The sequence below is a fragment of the Strigops habroptila genome, chromosome Z (genome assembly GCF_004027225.2).
Source record: "Strigops habroptila isolate Jane chromosome Z, bStrHab1.2.pri, whole genome shotgun sequence".
NCBI lineage: Eukaryota > Metazoa > Chordata > Aves > Psittaciformes > Psittacidae > Strigops > Strigops habroptila.
Genome location: NC_044302.2, coordinates 1,192,998 through 1,210,724, shown reverse-complemented (window position 1 = coordinate 1,210,724; position 17,727 = coordinate 1,192,998). Strand labels below are relative to the sequence as shown.

At 54.5% G+C, this 17,727-nt stretch overlaps 2 protein-coding genes across 5 annotated transcripts; both read right to left on the bottom strand.

The window, feature by feature from the left end:
* Positions 1-79: 79 nt before the first annotated feature.
* On the bottom strand, positions 80-3,962 carry DHODH (dihydroorotate dehydrogenase (quinone)). The gene is made up of 9 exons (XM_030512397.1): positions 3,827-3,962; positions 3,493-3,693; positions 3,038-3,237; positions 2,755-2,837; positions 2,027-2,214; positions 1,513-1,626; positions 1,032-1,185; positions 804-963; positions 80-667 (listed from the first exon to the last, which is right to left on the bottom strand). The coding sequence occupies exons 1-9, from the start codon at positions 3,842-3,844 to the stop codon at positions 613-615; spliced, it is 1,173 nt and encodes a 390-aa protein (XP_030368257.1). The 5' UTR covers positions 3,845-3,962; the 3' UTR covers positions 80-612.
* A 105-nt stretch (positions 3,963-4,067) lies between these two features.
* IST1 (IST1 factor associated with ESCRT-III) lies at positions 4,068-17,723 on the bottom strand. 4 transcript variants are annotated; one of them, XM_030512400.1, is made up of 10 exons: positions 17,377-17,650; positions 15,361-15,460; positions 14,576-14,756; positions 14,212-14,299; positions 13,884-13,967; positions 13,443-13,553; positions 12,852-13,058; positions 11,645-11,737; positions 6,147-6,192; positions 4,068-5,094 (listed from the first exon to the last, which is right to left on the bottom strand). In XM_030512400.1, exons 2-10 carry the CDS (start codon positions 15,446-15,448, stop codon positions 4,895-4,897), a joined length of 1,098 nt encoding a protein of 365 aa, XP_030368260.1. In that variant the 5' UTR covers positions 15,449-15,460; positions 17,377-17,650; the 3' UTR covers positions 4,068-4,894. The 4 variants fall into 4 exon arrangements, with proteins under 4 accessions (XP_030368260.1, XP_030368263.1, XP_030368261.1 ...); XM_030512403.1 differs by having other exon boundaries at positions 4,755-5,094; positions 17,496-17,723; XM_030512401.1 differs by having other exon boundaries at positions 4,755-5,094; positions 17,434-17,662.
* Positions 17,724-17,727: the final 4 nt, after the last annotated feature.

The window sequence follows — 17,727 nt, the reverse complement described above, 5'->3', positions numbered from 1 at the left end:
ACCAGGAACAGCAGAGAGAGCTGAGCCCGCTGGGTTGCGTCCCTCTGACCCCAGGGGGTCCCCAAAGCACACACAGGACCAAGGTAGACAAACATTTATTCATGCTGGGGCAGGACCAATGCCTTCATCAGTACTGCATGTGAAGGGAGGAAGGCAGGTCCTGCTGTGGGGCTGCGGCACAGGACCAGGCACCAGCAACGGCAGGGTCTGCGAGTCCCAGGCAGGAGGGTCACCCCATACATTGCCTGGCCCACAGCTCTGGCAGTAACACAGGGGAAGGCAAGCCTCCATGGGAAGCGCTGCAGCAGGAGCCAGGGCAGAGGACAGCTTGCAGCCAGCAGGGCTGACCCTCAGGGGCCTTCCTTGCCGCCCAGCAAAGCCTTACCCAGTGCTGGTTTCTGCTGGGAAGCCCAACCACAGGAGAGCCAAAATACAGCCCTGGACAGCAGCACCAGCAGGAAGCCCCCCTCCCCTGCTCCGCATCGGCACTGACCCTTTCCAAAGGCTGGGACCAGGGCCTCAGCTCACTCCCAGCCTGCCCAGCACCGGAAATGTCAGAGGTATCTCTGCTTGTCCAGAGCTCCTCCAGCATGACCCTGGTTCTGCAGCATGTCAGGACCGGTGATCAGCTCCAACCGCCTCCATGACGTTCCTGAAGCCCTGCTCCCTACCAGGGGCAGCATGTGTCCATGGGCTGGCCTGCTACTGTGGCTCAGCTCCGCAGTACCATGCCCAAGCACTGGCACATGGCTGTCCAGAGCTGTCCTGGGGCTCCCTGGGGATGTGCCTGGCCCCTCACTCACCTCAGCAGCTCCTCCAGCTCCTGCTTCACTGCCCGCACCACTGGTGGCCCGTGGTACACGAGCGCTGTGTACATCTGCACAAGCGAGGCTCCAGCACGGATCTTCTCCAGGGCATCATGCCCGCTGCTCACACCACCCACCCCGATGATGGGCACCCGGCCTGTGGCAGATGCAGGGTCAGGACAGCACAGGCAATGCCGGATGGTGCCCCCAGGCCCCTGCCCCTACCTCGGGTGAGGGAGTACATGTCCCTGATGGTCTGTGTGGAGAGCTCCCGCAGGGGCTTCCCGCTGAGGCCACCAGGCTCCGAGCGCTGCCTGCTCCGGAGGCTGCTGGGGCGGCTCACCGTGGTGTTGCTGACAATCAGCCCATCCACACTGAGCTGAGGGGGGCAGCAGCATGAGGTTTATGAGCAGGCCCCGCTCTCACCCCCCGGCTGCCAGGCCAGCACCCTTTAGGGACACACACCAAAAACATGCCCTGGGACAAAGCAGCCACCTCTCGTTGCCTCTGGGCGACACACAGAGGCCCTCACGGACTCAGAGCTACCCAGGGCACTGTCCCTACAACAGCCAGAGCGCTGCTGGTCCACCTGTCCCTTCAGAGAGGTGACTGGCCAGGAGCACCGTGGTCCTGCACCTGCACTGTGGGAGGTGAGGCAGGACACAGCATCCAGCTCCTCGCCAGCCTCCCATTCCCCCCTCCTCACCTCGCAGACAACACTGGCGATGTCCTGCTTGTCCTGTGTGCTGAGGTCAGGAGCGATCTTCACCAGCACGGCTGGCTTGTGCGCACAGGGCAGCGCATCCCGCGCCGCCAGCACCTGCAGGGCAGCGCACGGGGCTCGAAGCAACATGTCCTGGGGACATGCGTGCACTCACCGCCACCCGGAGCACAGGGACAGGCCCCACTCTCCTTATGTGGTGCCAGGGCACGCAGCCTGCACAGGCCCACAGCAAGTCCCGGTGCCATGGGGCAGGTAGGCAAAGCAGAGGGCAGTGCCCCACTGCTCATGTGCCCCTCGATGGAGTACAGTGCCCCAGTGAGCCCTGTGCCAGCAGCTGACCAGGGAACATCCTGGTGGCTCTGCCAACCTCTCCAGGGTGCCACCATACTCCTCCTCGTGCTGGGCAAACCCGGCCGGAGCAGAGCAGGCGCTACCAGGGCACGGGATGCACTCACTGGTGCAGCTGCAGTCTGGGCTGGCTGTGAGGGCCACCCACCTTGGTCAGCAGGTCCTGCAGCTCAGCCTTGCCCTGCAGGTCCCGCAGCCCTGGTGTGTTTGGGCTGGACACATTCACAACCAGATAGTCAGCCAAAGGACCTAGTGTCTGGACCCCAGCCACGTAGTCAGCTGCAGCATCAGTGGAGCTCTTGTTCTTGCCCAGGTTGATTCCAAGGGGCATCCCCACTGGAACAGAGACATGGCTGAAGCGGGGCAGCAGGACCACCCACCACCCAGAGCGCCTGACACAGGAGCCCCAGCACCAGCTAAAATCAAGATGAGGATATGCAGCCCATGTGTTTCACGGGGGTGGGCCTGAGACTGTCCTGCAGGCACAGGAGCATCACCACAGCTGCCCTGGTCAACACCTCCAGCACCCCAGTGTCCAGCCTGGCCACCCAGCAGAGGCTGCTCTGGGAAACTGCCCAGCCCTGGCTGCTCTCAGCAGGCGTGTCCCGCCCAAAGCAGCAAATGTAGCCTCTGTCACAGAGCAAATGCCTGGAGAAGGGTGCTGGTCACACTCCCAAAGGGAAGAGCTACAGCCCCAAGAGGGTTCCTGCTGTCCGAGTGCACCTTGCTCTGGCCAGGGCCCTCCAATGCTTGGACACTGGTTTTACACACTCTTCCTGGCCTACATGGAAAACCCACGGAGACAAAAAACTACATGGGAGACCCCGAAACCCACCCTGCAGACTCCAAGACCAAAGGCTTATAAGCTTGTCTCACCACCAGTGAGCCGGAGCTGTGTGTCCTGGCGGGCCCGCAGCCTGCGCTCCACTGCGGCGTGGCCGTGGCTGTTGAAGCCATACCTGCACCACAACAGGCAAGGTTCAGGGCTGGGCTGGTTCCACAAGCCCCGAGCACGAGACAGGACAAACAGGAGGAGACATGAGGTCCCTCAGCTCTGCTCAGCATATCCCACACAGCAGAGCCAGGAGCACCCAAATAAAGACCTGGCTCTGTGCGGGCAGCCCATGGGACCCTGCAGAGCTGCACCCTCGGCTCCCACCTGTTAATGACCGCCTCGTCCTCCACCAGCCGGAACACCCTGGGCCTGGGGTTTCCCTCCTGGGGCTGGGGCGTTACAGTCCCGACTTCCACAAAGCCGAAGCCCATCTTGTACAGCCCATCCACGGCCTCGCCGTGCTTGTCGAAGCCAGCCGCCAGGCCCACCGGGTTGCAGAACCTCTGCCCGAGCACCCGCACCTCCTGCGCGGCAGGAGCCCGATCACACAAGGGCAGCCGGGAGCCACAGCCCCAGCCCCCGCCCTCCGCTCCCTCTGCCCCGGGGGACCCGCGATCCCGTCGGGGCCATCTCCCGAGCCCGGGACCACGCCAGGAGCCCCGCTGGGCACCTCCGCGGGCTGGCAGAGCTCATGGGCCGCCCCGGACCCGCCCGCCCTGCCGTGCCCGCTGCCTCCCGGCCACCCTCCGCCCCGGTGTCCGCCCGCCGCAAAGCCGCACCAGCGCGGGTCCGTCGGGACGGCCGGGAGGCAGCAGCCCCAGAGCGGCGGCGCGCAGAGCCACCCCGTGCGCGGCCTCGGGGGGGAGGGCGCGGAGCGCGGGCATCGCCGCCGCGTAGAGCCGCTCGTCGCCCGCCGCCAGCGCCGAGCCCAGCAGCAGCCCGCAGCCGCCCAGCGCCGCCGCCAGCGCCCGCAGCCGCCCCTAAGGGAGATGGTGAGCAGCGACATCGTCAGCGCCTCGCCCGCACCGGCCCCGCCCGCACCGGCCCCTCACCTGCCCCGCTCCCCCCGGCCCATTCCCCCCCCCCCCCGCCCCGGGCCCGCGGGCCGCTCACGCGCAGCGGTGCCGCCATCTGCTCAGCCCGACACGTGGGGGGGCGGGTAGGAGGCCACTTCCGCGACCCTGCCCCGGTGATTGGCCGAGGCCGGACCGTCCCAGCCACCGGCGGCGCGGCAGCACGCGGCGCGGGAGCCGAAGGGGCGGGGCCTGGAACAAGCCCGCCCTGACTCCTCCCCGCCGCCGCACGCGGGTCCCGGCCCCGCGCGCCCGGTCCCAGCAGCACCGGACGCGGCTGCTCCAGCCCCGACTTTATTAGGAACCAACCCGCCACGTATAAATCACCCGAGCGCCAAAGAAAGGCCCCGCGAAGAGCTATGTACAGACACCAGAGTGTGCCACAAGGGGCACGGGTATATCCGGCACCCCGCCCCCGTGCTCCCTGTGAGCAGAGCCGCTGCCACGCGTCCCGTCAGGGCTCCTCGCTCTCGATCAACCTGCGCGTTCAGTGCCCAGCCGGCACCCGCGAGTTCCTCTGCCCAGCCCGCTTGCAGCCCCAGCACGGTCAGGACAGGGAACACAGCTGAGGACATGGCCAAGGCCATGGAGAGGGCTCAGGCATCCAGTGGGAGTGAAAGAGGACATGAGGCAAACCGTGACCAGGTACAGGTGGAGCCAGGAAGGTGGCATATGGGCACAGCCTGAAGGGCAACATCACATCTCCTCACACACAACCATATTCCCCACCTCAGCCCCAGTTAGCTGGAAGTCTTAACAAAGAGACTTAATCACCCTGACCAGAGGCCACCGAGCAGAGAGGGGCAGCCTGTGGGCAATGCTGCCCTCGAGACTGAAGGCGAAGCACAGCTTTCCTGTACAGCTGCCCAGACAGGCAGGAGCTGTTCCCTGCTCCAGTCTCACGCAATTTCCCACAGCTCAGCTCCTGGAGCAACAAAGGTCAGGACAGCGGCAGCGTTTGGTTTAAGTACAGTGAGAAAAGAGCTCAAAAAGAAGAGCGCATTCATTTGAGGTTAATAGAGGAAACCAATTTCAAGGGGAGTCAGTTTCAGAGAGAACAGCCATCACAGCTCCTGCCCCTCACCTTGGGGTTACAGCCCAGTCAGTTTTATGTTTTCTTCTTCAGCTCCTCAAATCTCCTAGAGAGATCATCAAAGTCAATGTCTTCAGAGGCAGAAGAGTTGGGGCCGGCAGACGCTGTTGGCAGCGTGTCTGGCACAGATGGTAGTTCAGGCAGCACAAAGTTATCAATGGTATTAGGAGCTCCAGCCTTTGGTTTAGGAGAAGCCTCCGACTTGGGCCCGGGTCCTATTTAGAGTAAGAGAAATACCATTTCACTTCAGCACCACAGACACAATAGAGCCACACGAAAGAAAGGCTGTTCTACCAGAAAGGGTAGTACCAATGTGGTTTTCAGAACAGGACCAGTGGTCAGGCAGCTGAGATCACACAGACTCACTGGGAAAAACAACAACATCTCAGGTTTAGGTGGTGGAAGGACCAGCAGCCGAAGCAGATCCAGACCCACAGGCCTGTGCTGAGGCTGCAGCAGAAGCCCCTCTGCAGCCCATAGCCCACTGCGTCCGGGCTGGAGCTCCTCTCGCCTGCACTGGTGAGACTGCACCACCGGGATCCCCACTGCAGCACCCAGTGCACCCACAAGACTACCTTCTCCAGCACACATCAACACTGCCCAGAGAAAACCTTGCTGGAGCTGGCAAGGGTCTGCTTACTCTAAAAAACCTCTCAGCCCTTATCAAGTGCTAGAGATAGCAAGTGCTTTCAAAACACACAGAGCAGAATCGCACTGCACAAGGCAGGAGAGTTTTGTTACGATCCAATTACACTGCAAGAAGCATCTCGTAAGTCTTTAAGCAGATGGACCGAGGGATAGCAGCTATCACTACTAGCCGTGCTCTGCTATATGCAATCTCAACACTGACATTAATACAAACCTATCTACCCTCTCGGTGCATACTTCTTTCATTCTCTTGCTGCAGAGCAGTATTATTTACACTATGTAAAAATACATTATCACTTAGAGCTGTTGCGTTCTCATTTTATTCTGCTACACCCCATTTTTGGTCTGATGGGACAGCTTAAGCTGGAGACCTAGTACCGACTCCTATGTCAGACTCTAGTTTTTGAGTTTCCCAGTGGAAGTCTGGATCTTCTCTATTTTGAGATGATATTCTGCATTTCTGCCAGAATCCTCTCCAGACTCAAATCCTGCTCTCAAAATGCATCAGGTTGTACAAATTGCTCTCTATGTGGAAAACTTCCTCCCAGGGACACCAGGATCCTGAGCTAAGCACAGCCCCTGACCACCCCAGGTTTCCCAAGCCTCTGGATGCACTCACCAGGCACCGGCGCAGGAGTGTCCTTGTCAGCATTAGAGTCGTCGATCTGAAAAAGACTCTGTTACTTATTACAGCTCTTTGCTACATGTCAGAGGATCTCACTCGTGTAGGCACTGCTCATGGGCAGCAGCAGCCACACCAGTGCAGAGTAGGCAGGAGGCCCTGGCTCCCAGCACACTCACAGGAACTTGCCTCTCTCCCCAAGAAAAGGAGGCAGTGCTTCAACTTTCCCTCCCTATCAATTAAAGCATCTCCACTGGCCATATTGCAGAACTGGATTAACAGAGCATGTCCACTAGCAGGTCTGAAATATTGATTACAGACATAAGTGTAAGAAGACTGCCCTCTTCCTCCATGTTATCACAGCCACCACTTCCTTTCTTTCATAAAGGACAGACATGTCCTTGTAACCAATAGCAATGTATGAAATGACCCCACCTCAGGTCTTCGTCCAGTTGGGATAAAAGCCCACGGTCAGCTGTGCTGGCATAACTCCTCCTTCCCTGCGGGCTGAAGCCAGTGACATCTGTCCCCACCCAGCTAACAACTCCTGTGTCTGTGCCTGCACCTCCTGCACCCAAAGGCTGCTGTACAGCTGGTACAAGGTGTCAGCACACAGGCGTGCTTGGCAATGCTCATCCCTATACCCAGGATACTGCAAAAACAAGCAGCATGGCACTGAAAGTAAAATGGGAGGCATGGTCATGAACTGCAGCAACAAAAACATAGAGAAGCAAAGAAAGAGAAGACTCCATCCTCTCCTTTGTTGTCCCCAAGGACTGAGAAAAGTCTGGGAGAAGAAATGTTTAAACATACCTCATCTAAGTCAGCCAAAATTGTCACCGAGGCTAACTGTGTTAGTTCAAAAGCCGTAATTAAACAGACCAAAGGTGATCAGCCCTCTGTCCTGGGTTCAGCTATAGGGGCCATTTTTCTCCTTCTTAGTAGCTGGTGCAGTGCTGTGGTTTTTAACTTTCAGCCTGGGAACAACGCTGATAACACCGATGTTTTTAGTTGTTGCTAAGTAATGTTTATTCCAACCAAGGACTTTCTCAGTCTCATGCTTTGCCAGGGAGGAGGGGAAGCCGGGAGGAAGCAGAGACAGGACACCTGACCCAAACTAGCCAAAGGGGTATTCCATACCACAGCACGTCATACCCAGTATATAAACCGGGGGGAGTTACCCGGAAGGCCCAGATCACTGCTCGGGTCGGGCTGGGTATCGGTCGGCAGGTGGTGAGCAATTGTATCCTCTCCCCTTGTTATTTCCCTAATCATTATTATCATTGGTGGTAGCAGTAGTGGTTTGTATTATACCTTAGTTGCGGGACTGCTCTTATCTCAACCCGTGGGAGTTACATTCTTCCGATTCTCCTCCCCATCCCTCTGGGAGCGGGGGGAGGAAGGGGGGGAGTGAGCGAGCGGCTGTGTGGTTCTGAGTTACCGGCTGGGCTCAAACCATGACAGTTCGTTGTGGCGCCCAACGTGGGGCACGAAGGGTTGAGATAACGACAGATCTGACCAGAGTGTGTTTAATCATATTTGTGATAAGAATTCATTGTTACTACTCGTCACAATGGTGATTATTTGGCTCTCAGACTTGTTGCGCTTGATCTCAGAGTTTCAGCATGTTGTACCTTACTTACAGCCACTATTTGCTGTTTTAGCGCTTATCGGCTGGGGGGCCTGGGCTAAGGTTCTTGTTTCACTGTACTTCATGGTAATGACTTGTAATACAATAGACTCATTGATCATGAAACTAGTCTGGTTTGTGCTTCCAGCATGGCCATCACCTCTATATTTTGGGAGGTATATAATGAAATATTTTAGCAATTGCATATCTTTTTTTTTTCTCCTCGGGGGGGTCAACTTACGAAGGAGGCATTCTCTTTCACCCCCCGTTCCCCCACCAGCCTATTTGCAACAGCAGTTGAGAGTTCTGAAGGTTTTAGATGGCCTTTGAATACCCTTGAAACCTGCCTGCTGATTGTGCTGGGGATCAGCATGTTGGCACACATATGGAGTGTGTTTTACCCACGGCCATCCCGTCCTAGGAACATCCTATTTCATTTAATCTCCAAAGTTAAGCAGTATCGGGTTCAAATCTAGTCTAGGGTTAGACGACGATATAGGAGGACCACCAAGAGATTTTCCTTGAGGCTGGACAGTCATGAGTGGCAGGGTGTGTGGGATAGTATGGGCAAGTATCCAGGCCAGTGGGCCCCTCCAGTGCTTTGGAACTTCACCACTGAACAAGTGCAACATCCGGAAAAACTAGTAAAACACTTAAACGAGGTGTGCTGTCGTCCTGGTTATACCAGAGAGGGACAAATCATGGCAACGTGCTGGGGCTTGGCCTACGCAGCCCTGCTCAACACTATCCAGCACCTTCAAAGGGAAAAAAGTGTCTCTGGATCTGATGGCAAAGCAACAGACAACGCAGCTATGCCAACTACAAGCACAGCAGCTACTCAAACCCTGACCACAACAGACAACACAGCTATACTCCCACTGAAAACGAGATACTGGCAGCCTATGAAGGGGTTCGAGCTGCCTCAGAAGTGATCTGAACTGAAGCGCAGCTCCTCCTGGCACCCCGGTTGCCTGTGCTGGGCTGGATGTTCAAAGGCAGGGTCTCCTCTACACATCATGCAACTGATGCTACATGGAGTAAGTGGGCCGCACTAATTACACAACGAGCTCGAATAGGAAATCCCAGTCGTCCAGGAATTCTAGAAGTCATCATGGACTGGCCAGAGGGCAAAGATTTTGGGATGTCACCAGAAGAGGAGGTGACGCCTGCTGAAGAGGCCCCACCATATAATGAACTGTCAGAGAGTGAAAAGCAATATGCCTTGTTTACTGATGGGTCCTGCCGTATTGTGGGAAAGCATCGGAGATGGAAGGCAGCTGTGTGGAGTCCCCTGCGACAAGTTGCAGAAACTGCTGAGGGAGAGGGTGAATCGAGTCAATTTGCAGAGGTGAAAGCCATCCAGCTGGCCTTGGACATTGCTGAACGAGAAAAATGGCCAGTCCTTTATCTCTATACTGACTCATGGATGGTGGCAAATGCCCTGTGGGGGTGGTTGCAGCAATGGAAGCAGAGCAACTGGCAACGCAGAAGTAAACCCATCTGGGCTGCTGCATTGTGGCAAGATATTGCTGCTCGGGTGCAGAACCTGGTGGTGAAGGTACGCCATGTAGATGCTCATGTACCCAAGAGTCGGGCCACTGAGGAACACCAGAATAACCAGCAAGTGGATAAAGCTGCTAAGATTAAAGTGGCTCAGATGGACTTGGATTGGCAACATAAGGGTGAATTATTTTTAGCCCGGTGGGCCCATGACACCTCAGGCCATCAAGGCAGAGATGCAACATATAGATGGGCTCGTGATCGAGGGGTGGACTTAACAATGGACACTATTGCCCAGGTTATTCACGAATGTGAAACATGTGCTGCAATTAAGCAAGCCAAGCGGTTAAAGCCTCTCTGGTATGGAGGACGATGGCTGAAGTACAAGTATGGGGAGGCCTGGCAGATTGACTATATCACACTCCCACCAACCCGCCAAGGCAAGCGCCATGTGCTTACCATGGTGGAAGCAACCACCGGCTGGCTGGAAACATATGCTGTGTCCCACGCCACTGCCCGGAACACTATCCTGGGCCTTGAGAAACAAGTCTTGTGGCGACACGGCACCCCAGAGAGAATTGAGACAGACAATGGGACTCATTTCCAGAACAACCTTATAGACACTTGGGCCAAAGAGCATGGCATTGAGTGGGTATATCACATCCCCTACCATGCACCAGCCTCTGGGAAAATCGAACGGTACAATGGGCTGTTAAAAACTACACTGAGAGCAATGGGTGGTGGGACTTTCAAACACTGGGATACACATTTGCCAAAAGCCACCTGGTTGGTCAACACTAGGGGATCTGCCAACAGGGCTGGCCCAGCCCAATCAGAACTTTTACGTACTGTAGAGGGGGATAAAGTTCCTGTGGTGCACATAAAGAATTTGTTGGGGAAGACAGTCTGGGTTATTCCTGCTTCAGGTAAAGGCAAACCCACTCGTGGGGTTGCTTTTGCTCAGGGACCTGGATATACTTGGTGGGTAATGCGGGAAGATGGGGAAGTCCGATGTGTACCTCAAGGGGATTTGATTTTGGGGGAAAACAGCCAATGAACTCAATTGTACGCTGTTGCCTGCTCTATAACACTTTGATAGCCCACCAGCTAGATATCTTCAGGTCACCAGCAACTGACCCTGACTTCCCTCCGATCATCGCCTCAACAAAGAATGAATTTTGAGGAAACCAGACGAGCTCAGCAGTGACCAGATGAGTTTGGCGGTATCATCAGCAGGCAGCAACCCAACACTACATACCGTCCCTCCTGCCCTGAAAGACTGTTACAAGAGATGGAGCCTGACATCATGGACTGGATGAATTCAGCAATTTTACAGGGATTGGTCCATGGATTAGGGAATGATATCTTTCTCTGTGTGTGGGTGTGGGTGTATATATATGTGTATATATGGGACAGGGGTGATGGTGTGTTGAGAGATGTGGGATCTGAGCATGACGTGAATGGTATGGAATAAGGGGTGGATACTGTCCTGGGTTCAGCTATAGGGGCCATTTTTCTCCTTCTTAGTAGCTGGTGCAGTGCTGTGGTTTTTAACTTTCAGCCTGGGAACAACGCTGATAACACCGATGTTTTTAGTTGTTGCTAAGTAATGTTTATTCCAACCAAGGACTTTCTCAGTCTCATGCTCTGCCAGGGAGGAGGGGAAGCCAGGAGGAGGCAGAGACAGGACACCTGACCCAAACTAGCCAAAGGGGTATTCCATACCACAGCACGTCCTGCCCAGTATATAAACCGGGGGGAGTTACCCGGAAGGCCCAGATCGCTGCTCGGGTCAGGCTGGGTATCGGTGGGCGGGTGGTGAGCAATTGTATCCTCTCCCCTTGTTATTTCCCTTATCATTATTATCATTGGTGGTAGCAGTAGTGGTTTTGTATTATACCTTAGTTGCGGGATGCTCTTATCTCAACCCGTGGGAGTTACATTCTTTCGATTCTCCTCCCCATCCCTCCGGGAGCGGGGGGAGGAAGAAGGAGGGGAGTGAGCAAGCAGCTGTGTGGTTCTGAGTTACCGGCTGGGCTCAAACCACGACACCCTCACATTAAAAAAAAAACAGAATTTGTGGACTCTACTTGTTAAGTGTTTATCACCATTTTAACAATGCAGTAAAATAAATCTTGGCTTTCTTTTGCAGGCAAACCACTCAGCTGAATGAGGTCACCAGTCATCCTCCCATCACATGCCCTCATGATTCACCACACTGTAAGCAACACCAAGCACCACCCCCAGAGCTACACAGGTTGACAGCAATGTGCTTCATCAACATTTGCCTTTTCTGTGGCTACCACAGCCCTCTTCTTGTAGTTCCCTGTGCTGCCTACAATGGTGATCCAACTCAGGCACTTACAGACTCGTATGTCGGTGGGGCTGCCGGAATTGGTGGTGGATGGATGTTGGTAAAAGGCTGGTAGGTCCCCACTGGTACGCCACCGAAGTTCTCCTACACAGAGAGATTACAGTCATGCACCAAACTACTCACCTGGGACAGTGACCATGACACCTACAGCTGCTGTGGGAGTCCGAGAAAGTAATCTAAGGTAAAGACAGGCAAGTATTCAACCCGGTATAGTTTATACTTGCAAGAAAAAGATTTACAAGTATTAAGCCAGAGTAGTCAACTGGAACAACAAGATCCAGCTAACAGGACTGCGGGTTATTCTAAAGAACCATCATGACTAAACACTTCACCTTTCAAGGCATTAGAAGTATGAGGGCAAAGAGGGCAATACCCTGCATTAAGCACACAAGAGCCATTTTTCCAGAGTGCAGCACCACAAAGCAGGAAGGAGGCCTCTGGATCACTTAAGGCTTTGTATTACCCTTACTTGTAACACAACAGTGCCTCAAAAGATCTAGACTTGGCCCAAGTCCTCAGCATATTTATGCCTGGGCCAACAGCCAGCTGATTATGCTTGGCCCAGATTCTCTACAAAAACCACTGCAGTGCTGCTGGGACCATATCAAGACTCCAAGCCATCCCACTGTTCTGCCACCCTCCAGTCTACACAGATACGCTGTAAATGGCTGAATTCAGAGAACAGCGCTCTTTCCAGCTCCCACCTTCCAGCCTCACAATAAGACATCTCCAAGAGCCAGTGGCCTGGTCCCCTTCCCTCGCAGGTCTGAAGACAGAGCACTTCTGCATTCTTATGTGCTGTTCCCACCCTACAAAACTCACCTCATTTCCTTAACTGAATCTTGGCACACTACCAGCCTACCAACTTCAAAGTGCAGCTCCAATTGGTCAAAAGTCTGGCAGTCAGAAGACTGCCTCAGGAGTTAAGTCTGGACTCCTCTGTTCCCTGAAGGCGAAGAGGGCTGGCTGGAGAACAGGTCTAGGAACATCCCCAGTCAGGAAGCAACATGAAGCTTCAGCTGCACTGCCAACAGTTTCCACCCCAAGCAGTCCCACACCAACACCATAGAAGGCCCATGATAGCCTTCTGATACATAAAGCTATCAGGTACAGACACTTCCAAGGCAGCAGGCATAGGCTAAGCACCACAATCGGAGTCTTCCACAGAAAAAGGGAACATCAAAGCAAAGGCACTTACCGGTCCCTTTGGAGGTGGATAGGAGAAGGGCGGAGTTGGTGTTGGCATGGGCATAGGCATCATCACTGGCATGGGTACTAATCCATCATGACTAACCATTGGGGCTGTAAATCCACCACCTCCTCCCCCTCCTTGGCCGCCCTTCTTCACATCGTCTGTAAATCCCACATCAATCAGATCTGCCTCTCCGCCTGCAGGGGCTTCAGCCTGGAGAGGGTGGAAGAATTCTGCTCACCAACATATCCCTATTCTGATCCCATCCCTCTGAAGAGCATTAGATGCAACATTAGAAGAGCATTAGATGGGACAATACAATGAGGACAGAATAGACAGCAGCTACACAGTGATATTAATGGGAATCAGAAAGGGAACCGGACTGTAGCACGGCTTACTATGGCCACATGCCGTAGGGCTGTGGGAAGCAGCAGGGATCGTGTACACTAGGGCTGTCCAGAAAATACCAAAGCACAACTACCACTGAGCTTGCTGCAATGCCACAGCTCACAGAGAGAAATGTGTGCTCTGAAAGACCACACATTTCAGACACTGGAATACAGAAAGGAGCTCCAGACTTGCAGGTGCCTCACTCACCATCACCACGGAGTCAGGTTCATAGGGCACATTGTAGTTCTTAGCAATCTCAATGAGGTATCTCTCCACCAGAATCTTGGGTGGTGCCTCCACGCTCAGCTTGTGCATCAGCTGGAACACAAGGTACAGAGACACTCATAGGACTGGGCAGTGCAGCAGAGCTCCATCCCAGCTGCTACAGGGAGGGGATGCCCTTCCTCCCAGTACAGCACTGCTGCAAGAGAGGCTGCTGGCACCCACAGGCCAGTGCTCCATGTGTGCTGCTCCTCTCCATTTGCAGCCAGCACAGCAGGGCCCCAGCGCTGTGCTCCAACACAGGCAGAACCCTGCATGAGCCACAGGCATCAGCCACTGGTGACCCGAAAAAGGGGCAGAAAGCCACAGCAGGCATGTCTGTTCTGCCAGTTCCAGCTGGCTGCTGCTGTTCCACCAGTTCATTACCCTGTCATTGACTGTCCCAATCTGGTTTGTCCGGCACAGCTTCCCATACTCCTTGCTGTACTTGGCACAGAGCTGGTCAGCAACCTGCAACAGGAAAAACCACACACTGCACATGTGCTGGATTGCTCTCATTTCTGCTCCTAAGTGCCCCAGCTGAGCACTCTTAGCCATTCGTCAGGGACATCTATACTGGAATCTCAAATCTGCAGAGCCCGTAAAAACATGTCCTCTGCCTTAATAATAGAGACCCAGACAAAGACTTCCACCAGCTTCTCGCAGCGTCACCCCCACCCTGCACACATAACACCCCTCAAATAACCCTACTCACAATCTTCAACTCAGCCACTTCTGACTGGAGTCGTGGTGCAGCCCAAATCAGTGTAGATACTGCTTCTGCCAGGCCAGAGTCCAGCTCCCTATGGACAACAGAAGACAATCCTATCTCCACACCAAGCATTTAGTCTTTGCTGCCCTCAATCTGCTTAGCCTGAAGGTCCCATCCACCTTGCTGGGCTCCAGAGTCTTCCCTGCCTGAGAAAGAAAAGCTCTCTGGAGTCCCTATTGGAGTCCCTATAATACCCAGACAAACATAGGTGCCCTTCTGCACCCCAGGCCTGCCCCTAACAGCATTCCTCCCTGAGCCCAGGGGCCTGGACCCTCTCCCACAGCACACCCTCTAGGCCAGAGCTTACTTCATGGACTGAATCAAGCCGAAGCGGGCTAGCAGCAGGTCGCAGTACAGCTCCAGGATCTCCATGGCCTCCACAAGGTAATCTTCGCGGATGATGTGCTCCACACGAATCCTGGCACGCTCATCTTTTCCGGCTGCCAGATAATCTGCAATCTCCTTCCTTGCCTTCTGGGCCAGCTCAGCTACAGCACATATTCCCAAGACCCATCACTGTGCTGGCAGAGCTGCTGCCTCCACACCCATCCACAGTCCCCAACACATAAAGTCACCACAAGCTTCTTGCTCTCCTTCATCGAGCTTCTGCAACACAAGACACTCAGCCATGGCTTGGTTGAGCCCTTGTGTCTAGGTCCTAGCACACTACTCACAGGAGAACAGAGACTGGGCTTTTAGGTGCCAGAAATAACCCCTACACCTTCGGTTTCCTTGCAGAGTCAGTCAGAACCATGGATCTTATCTGTGTCCAAGCAGGGCAGGTGGGGAGAGCCTCCCCACTGTGCTGTGAGTACAGAAAGCCCAGTAAAGCCCCCCTGGGGCAAACTGGCATGTCCCTCCACAAACAGCCCACAGCTACCACCCCATGCGCCCCATAGACTGCACCTGAAGGAAGATGGCCAGCCTGCTCCTCCGGGTACACCAAGGCAGACTGCAAGGCCTGGGTCCAGCAAGGAAAAGCAAAAGGCTGCTCCATACTTGGCCCATGAAAGCACCCTGCCTCCAGAATAGTCCCAAGGCTCCCGAGCCCCAAGAGCATCCTGGGTCGTAGCTGCCCCCTCAAATACTCACTCTTCTTCTTCTCCAGCAGTTTGAGGCGATTGATGACAAGGCGCAGGTTGACTCGCAAGCGCTCAGCCTTGAACCCAGAGCCCAACATGATAAATGCTTTCTGTGGGAGAAGACGGGAAGTCAGTGGAACCAAGAGCTCCTGGTCAGAAGGAGCAGTCACTGCTTTACTCAAGGGGGAAAAACAAAACAAAACGAAAAACCTAGCACCCAATTCTCCAAACAAACAGGCACAGGCCTGCTGTTCCTGAATATGACTGGACCTACAGCACTCATCATTCCCTTTTCCATTTTACAACCCTGCACCTACTCAAGACAACAGGGAACAGAAACTTCCTGGATAGTCCCATTCTGATAGAATGAATCTTGACCCCAGAAACAGATTTAAGACGATCAAAACCTCGGATTACCCCATAAATAGGAACAGGGTTAGAAAACACATCCTAAAACAAGAAGATAAGGGCCTGGGTCTCTTTAATCTAGATAAGTGACACCAGCCACTGATGTCAACAGCAGAGTACAGTAAAGCTTTAAGAATGTTAGAGAAACATCTACCAGCAGTGGTCTGGGAAAGTGTGGCTGTGCCCAGTTCAGTACACTGAGCTTAGTGAGATGTATTTTGTAGTTCAGCTCTAGAAATCTAAGAAGCCCAAGCAGAAAAAACCCACAGATTTCACAATAAACAGCATAGCTCCTAGAAGACATGCTTTCGTTCCCATGCTTGGAAAGGTGAGGGAAGTAAACCAATGCCTCAAGATGCCATCTGTGACAACTATCACAGCCAAATCCTCTCTGTTACTTCATTGACAAAACCACATTTTTAAAGAAACATGAAGTCAACTGCAAGAACCAAGCCTATTAATATGTAAGCTGTAAATCAGCTGTATAGTTAACCCAAGGACTGTACAAACTAAGGTTGTAACAACCCAGTCATCACGAGGAAGAAGTTGCCATTTCATATTCCCCTGCTTCTTCTTCTTCCTGCTTCCTGAACGCATTCCTGAATGCTCTCATGAGTTCAACTCTTTAGCCCTATAGAAAATTAACTCAGAAAACATTTTGTTACAGCATTTTGTAATGCCAAGAACCATTCATCAAAAACGCTTAAGAACTATCACAACGAAAGACTTTAACTTGTACCTGAAGAACACACTGGATCAGACTTTTGGATAGCGACAGCATTTTGCACATAACAAGTGCTTTGCACTATAACAAATCTTATCTACAGTATATCCAGCTTATTTAGCTGATCTATTCACACATCAATACAGTTATTTCAGCAATGCACAGAACCAACCAAGCTCAAAAAACACTGCTGCAGACATATATATGCGTGATGCAAGTCTGATGCCATAAAAAAAGTTCTGCCCTTCTGTAACTGGAACATACTCCTACAACATTGCAATGTCCCTGTAAAAGTACCCAGTAAACATCTATTCCGATTAACAACCTGTTTTAACAGATTAATTCAAATGTAGCCATTAAGCAGACAGCTCACTGCTTCTTTTGCAACCATCCTGCCACTCTAAAGAGTTCTGTTGGCCTCACTGCCTCGCAGGAGGCTCCAGCCACGCTGCTGCAGAAGGGCTGAACCAATTCTTCTCTCCCTGTCTTGCCTCCCCGTCCCTTCCTGCAGACGCGCTGCTGCTACGGCCGGAATGAAATCGCCCTTTACTCGTAGAACAACGAGGCTCTCGCCAGGGCGGCTCAGCGCAGCACCAGCCGGCCTGACCCGCCGCGCAGCTCCCACGGGCCCGCGCCAGTTCCCAGCAGCGCGCAGGCAGCGCAGGGGGCCCGGGATGGCTTTATCGGCGCGGCTGCACCGTGACGGGCTGAGGGCAGAGACTCCGACCCCGATCCCTCTCCGCTCCGTCCCCAGTGAGGCGGCGACGAGAGAACGTCCCACAGCGCAGGCGGGGCAGGCCCCGGACCTACCCGTGGTCCCAGCAGCGGGCACTCGGGGCAAGGCACCCCTCTCGCTACCGGCACCTCCCCGGCCCCGGCCCCGCTCCCACTCACCGGCCGCCCTCCGCACAGATTCCAGCACCCAAAATGGCGCCCGCCGCACCGCCTCACCGCGCGCGGAAGGACCCACGGAGCCGGCGCTCCCCACGCAGTCGGCGCTCCCCACGCCTCACCCGAGGCACGACCGAGCTGGCGCGGCAGCTGTACCGCAACACCGAACGCGATGCCGCCACACCGGAGCGGGTGTCCTGGGGAAGGAGAGGCAGCGGCGCGGAGCCTGAGAGCGGCGAGAAGGCATCAAATGGCCCAGCGGAGGGATCCACTACTCGCGAGGGAGTGAAGACGAGCACCCGATAGGAGCCCGCCGGTACCCGCCCCCGGCGCGGAGGTTCCGTCTGCACAGCG

Excerpts from the sequence above, each read along its gene's own strand:
- DHODH (XM_030512397.1), bottom strand. Across the intron at positions 2,838-3,037 it reads GACGAGGCGGTCATTAACAG|GTATGGCTTCAACAGCCACG; the intron begins GTGGGAGCCGAG and ends GTTGTGGTGCAG. Across the intron at positions 668-803 it reads GAGCTGGAGGAGCTGCTGAG|GGAGCAGGGCTTCAGGAACG; the intron begins GTGAGTGAGGGG and ends TGCCCCTGGTAG.
- IST1 (XM_030512403.1), bottom strand. The coding sequence starts at position 15,448 with ATGTTGGGCTCTGGGTTCAAGGCTGAGCGCTTGCGAGTCAACCTGCGC. Across the intron at positions 11,738-12,851 it reads ATCCACCTCCAAAGGGACCG|GAGAACTTCGGTGGCGTACC; the intron begins GTAAGTGCCTTT and ends CTCTCTGTGTAG. Across the intron at positions 6,193-11,644 it reads CCCCACCGACATACGAGTCT|ATCGACGACTCTAATGCTGA; the intron begins GTAAGTGCCTGA and ends AGTCTTTTTCAG.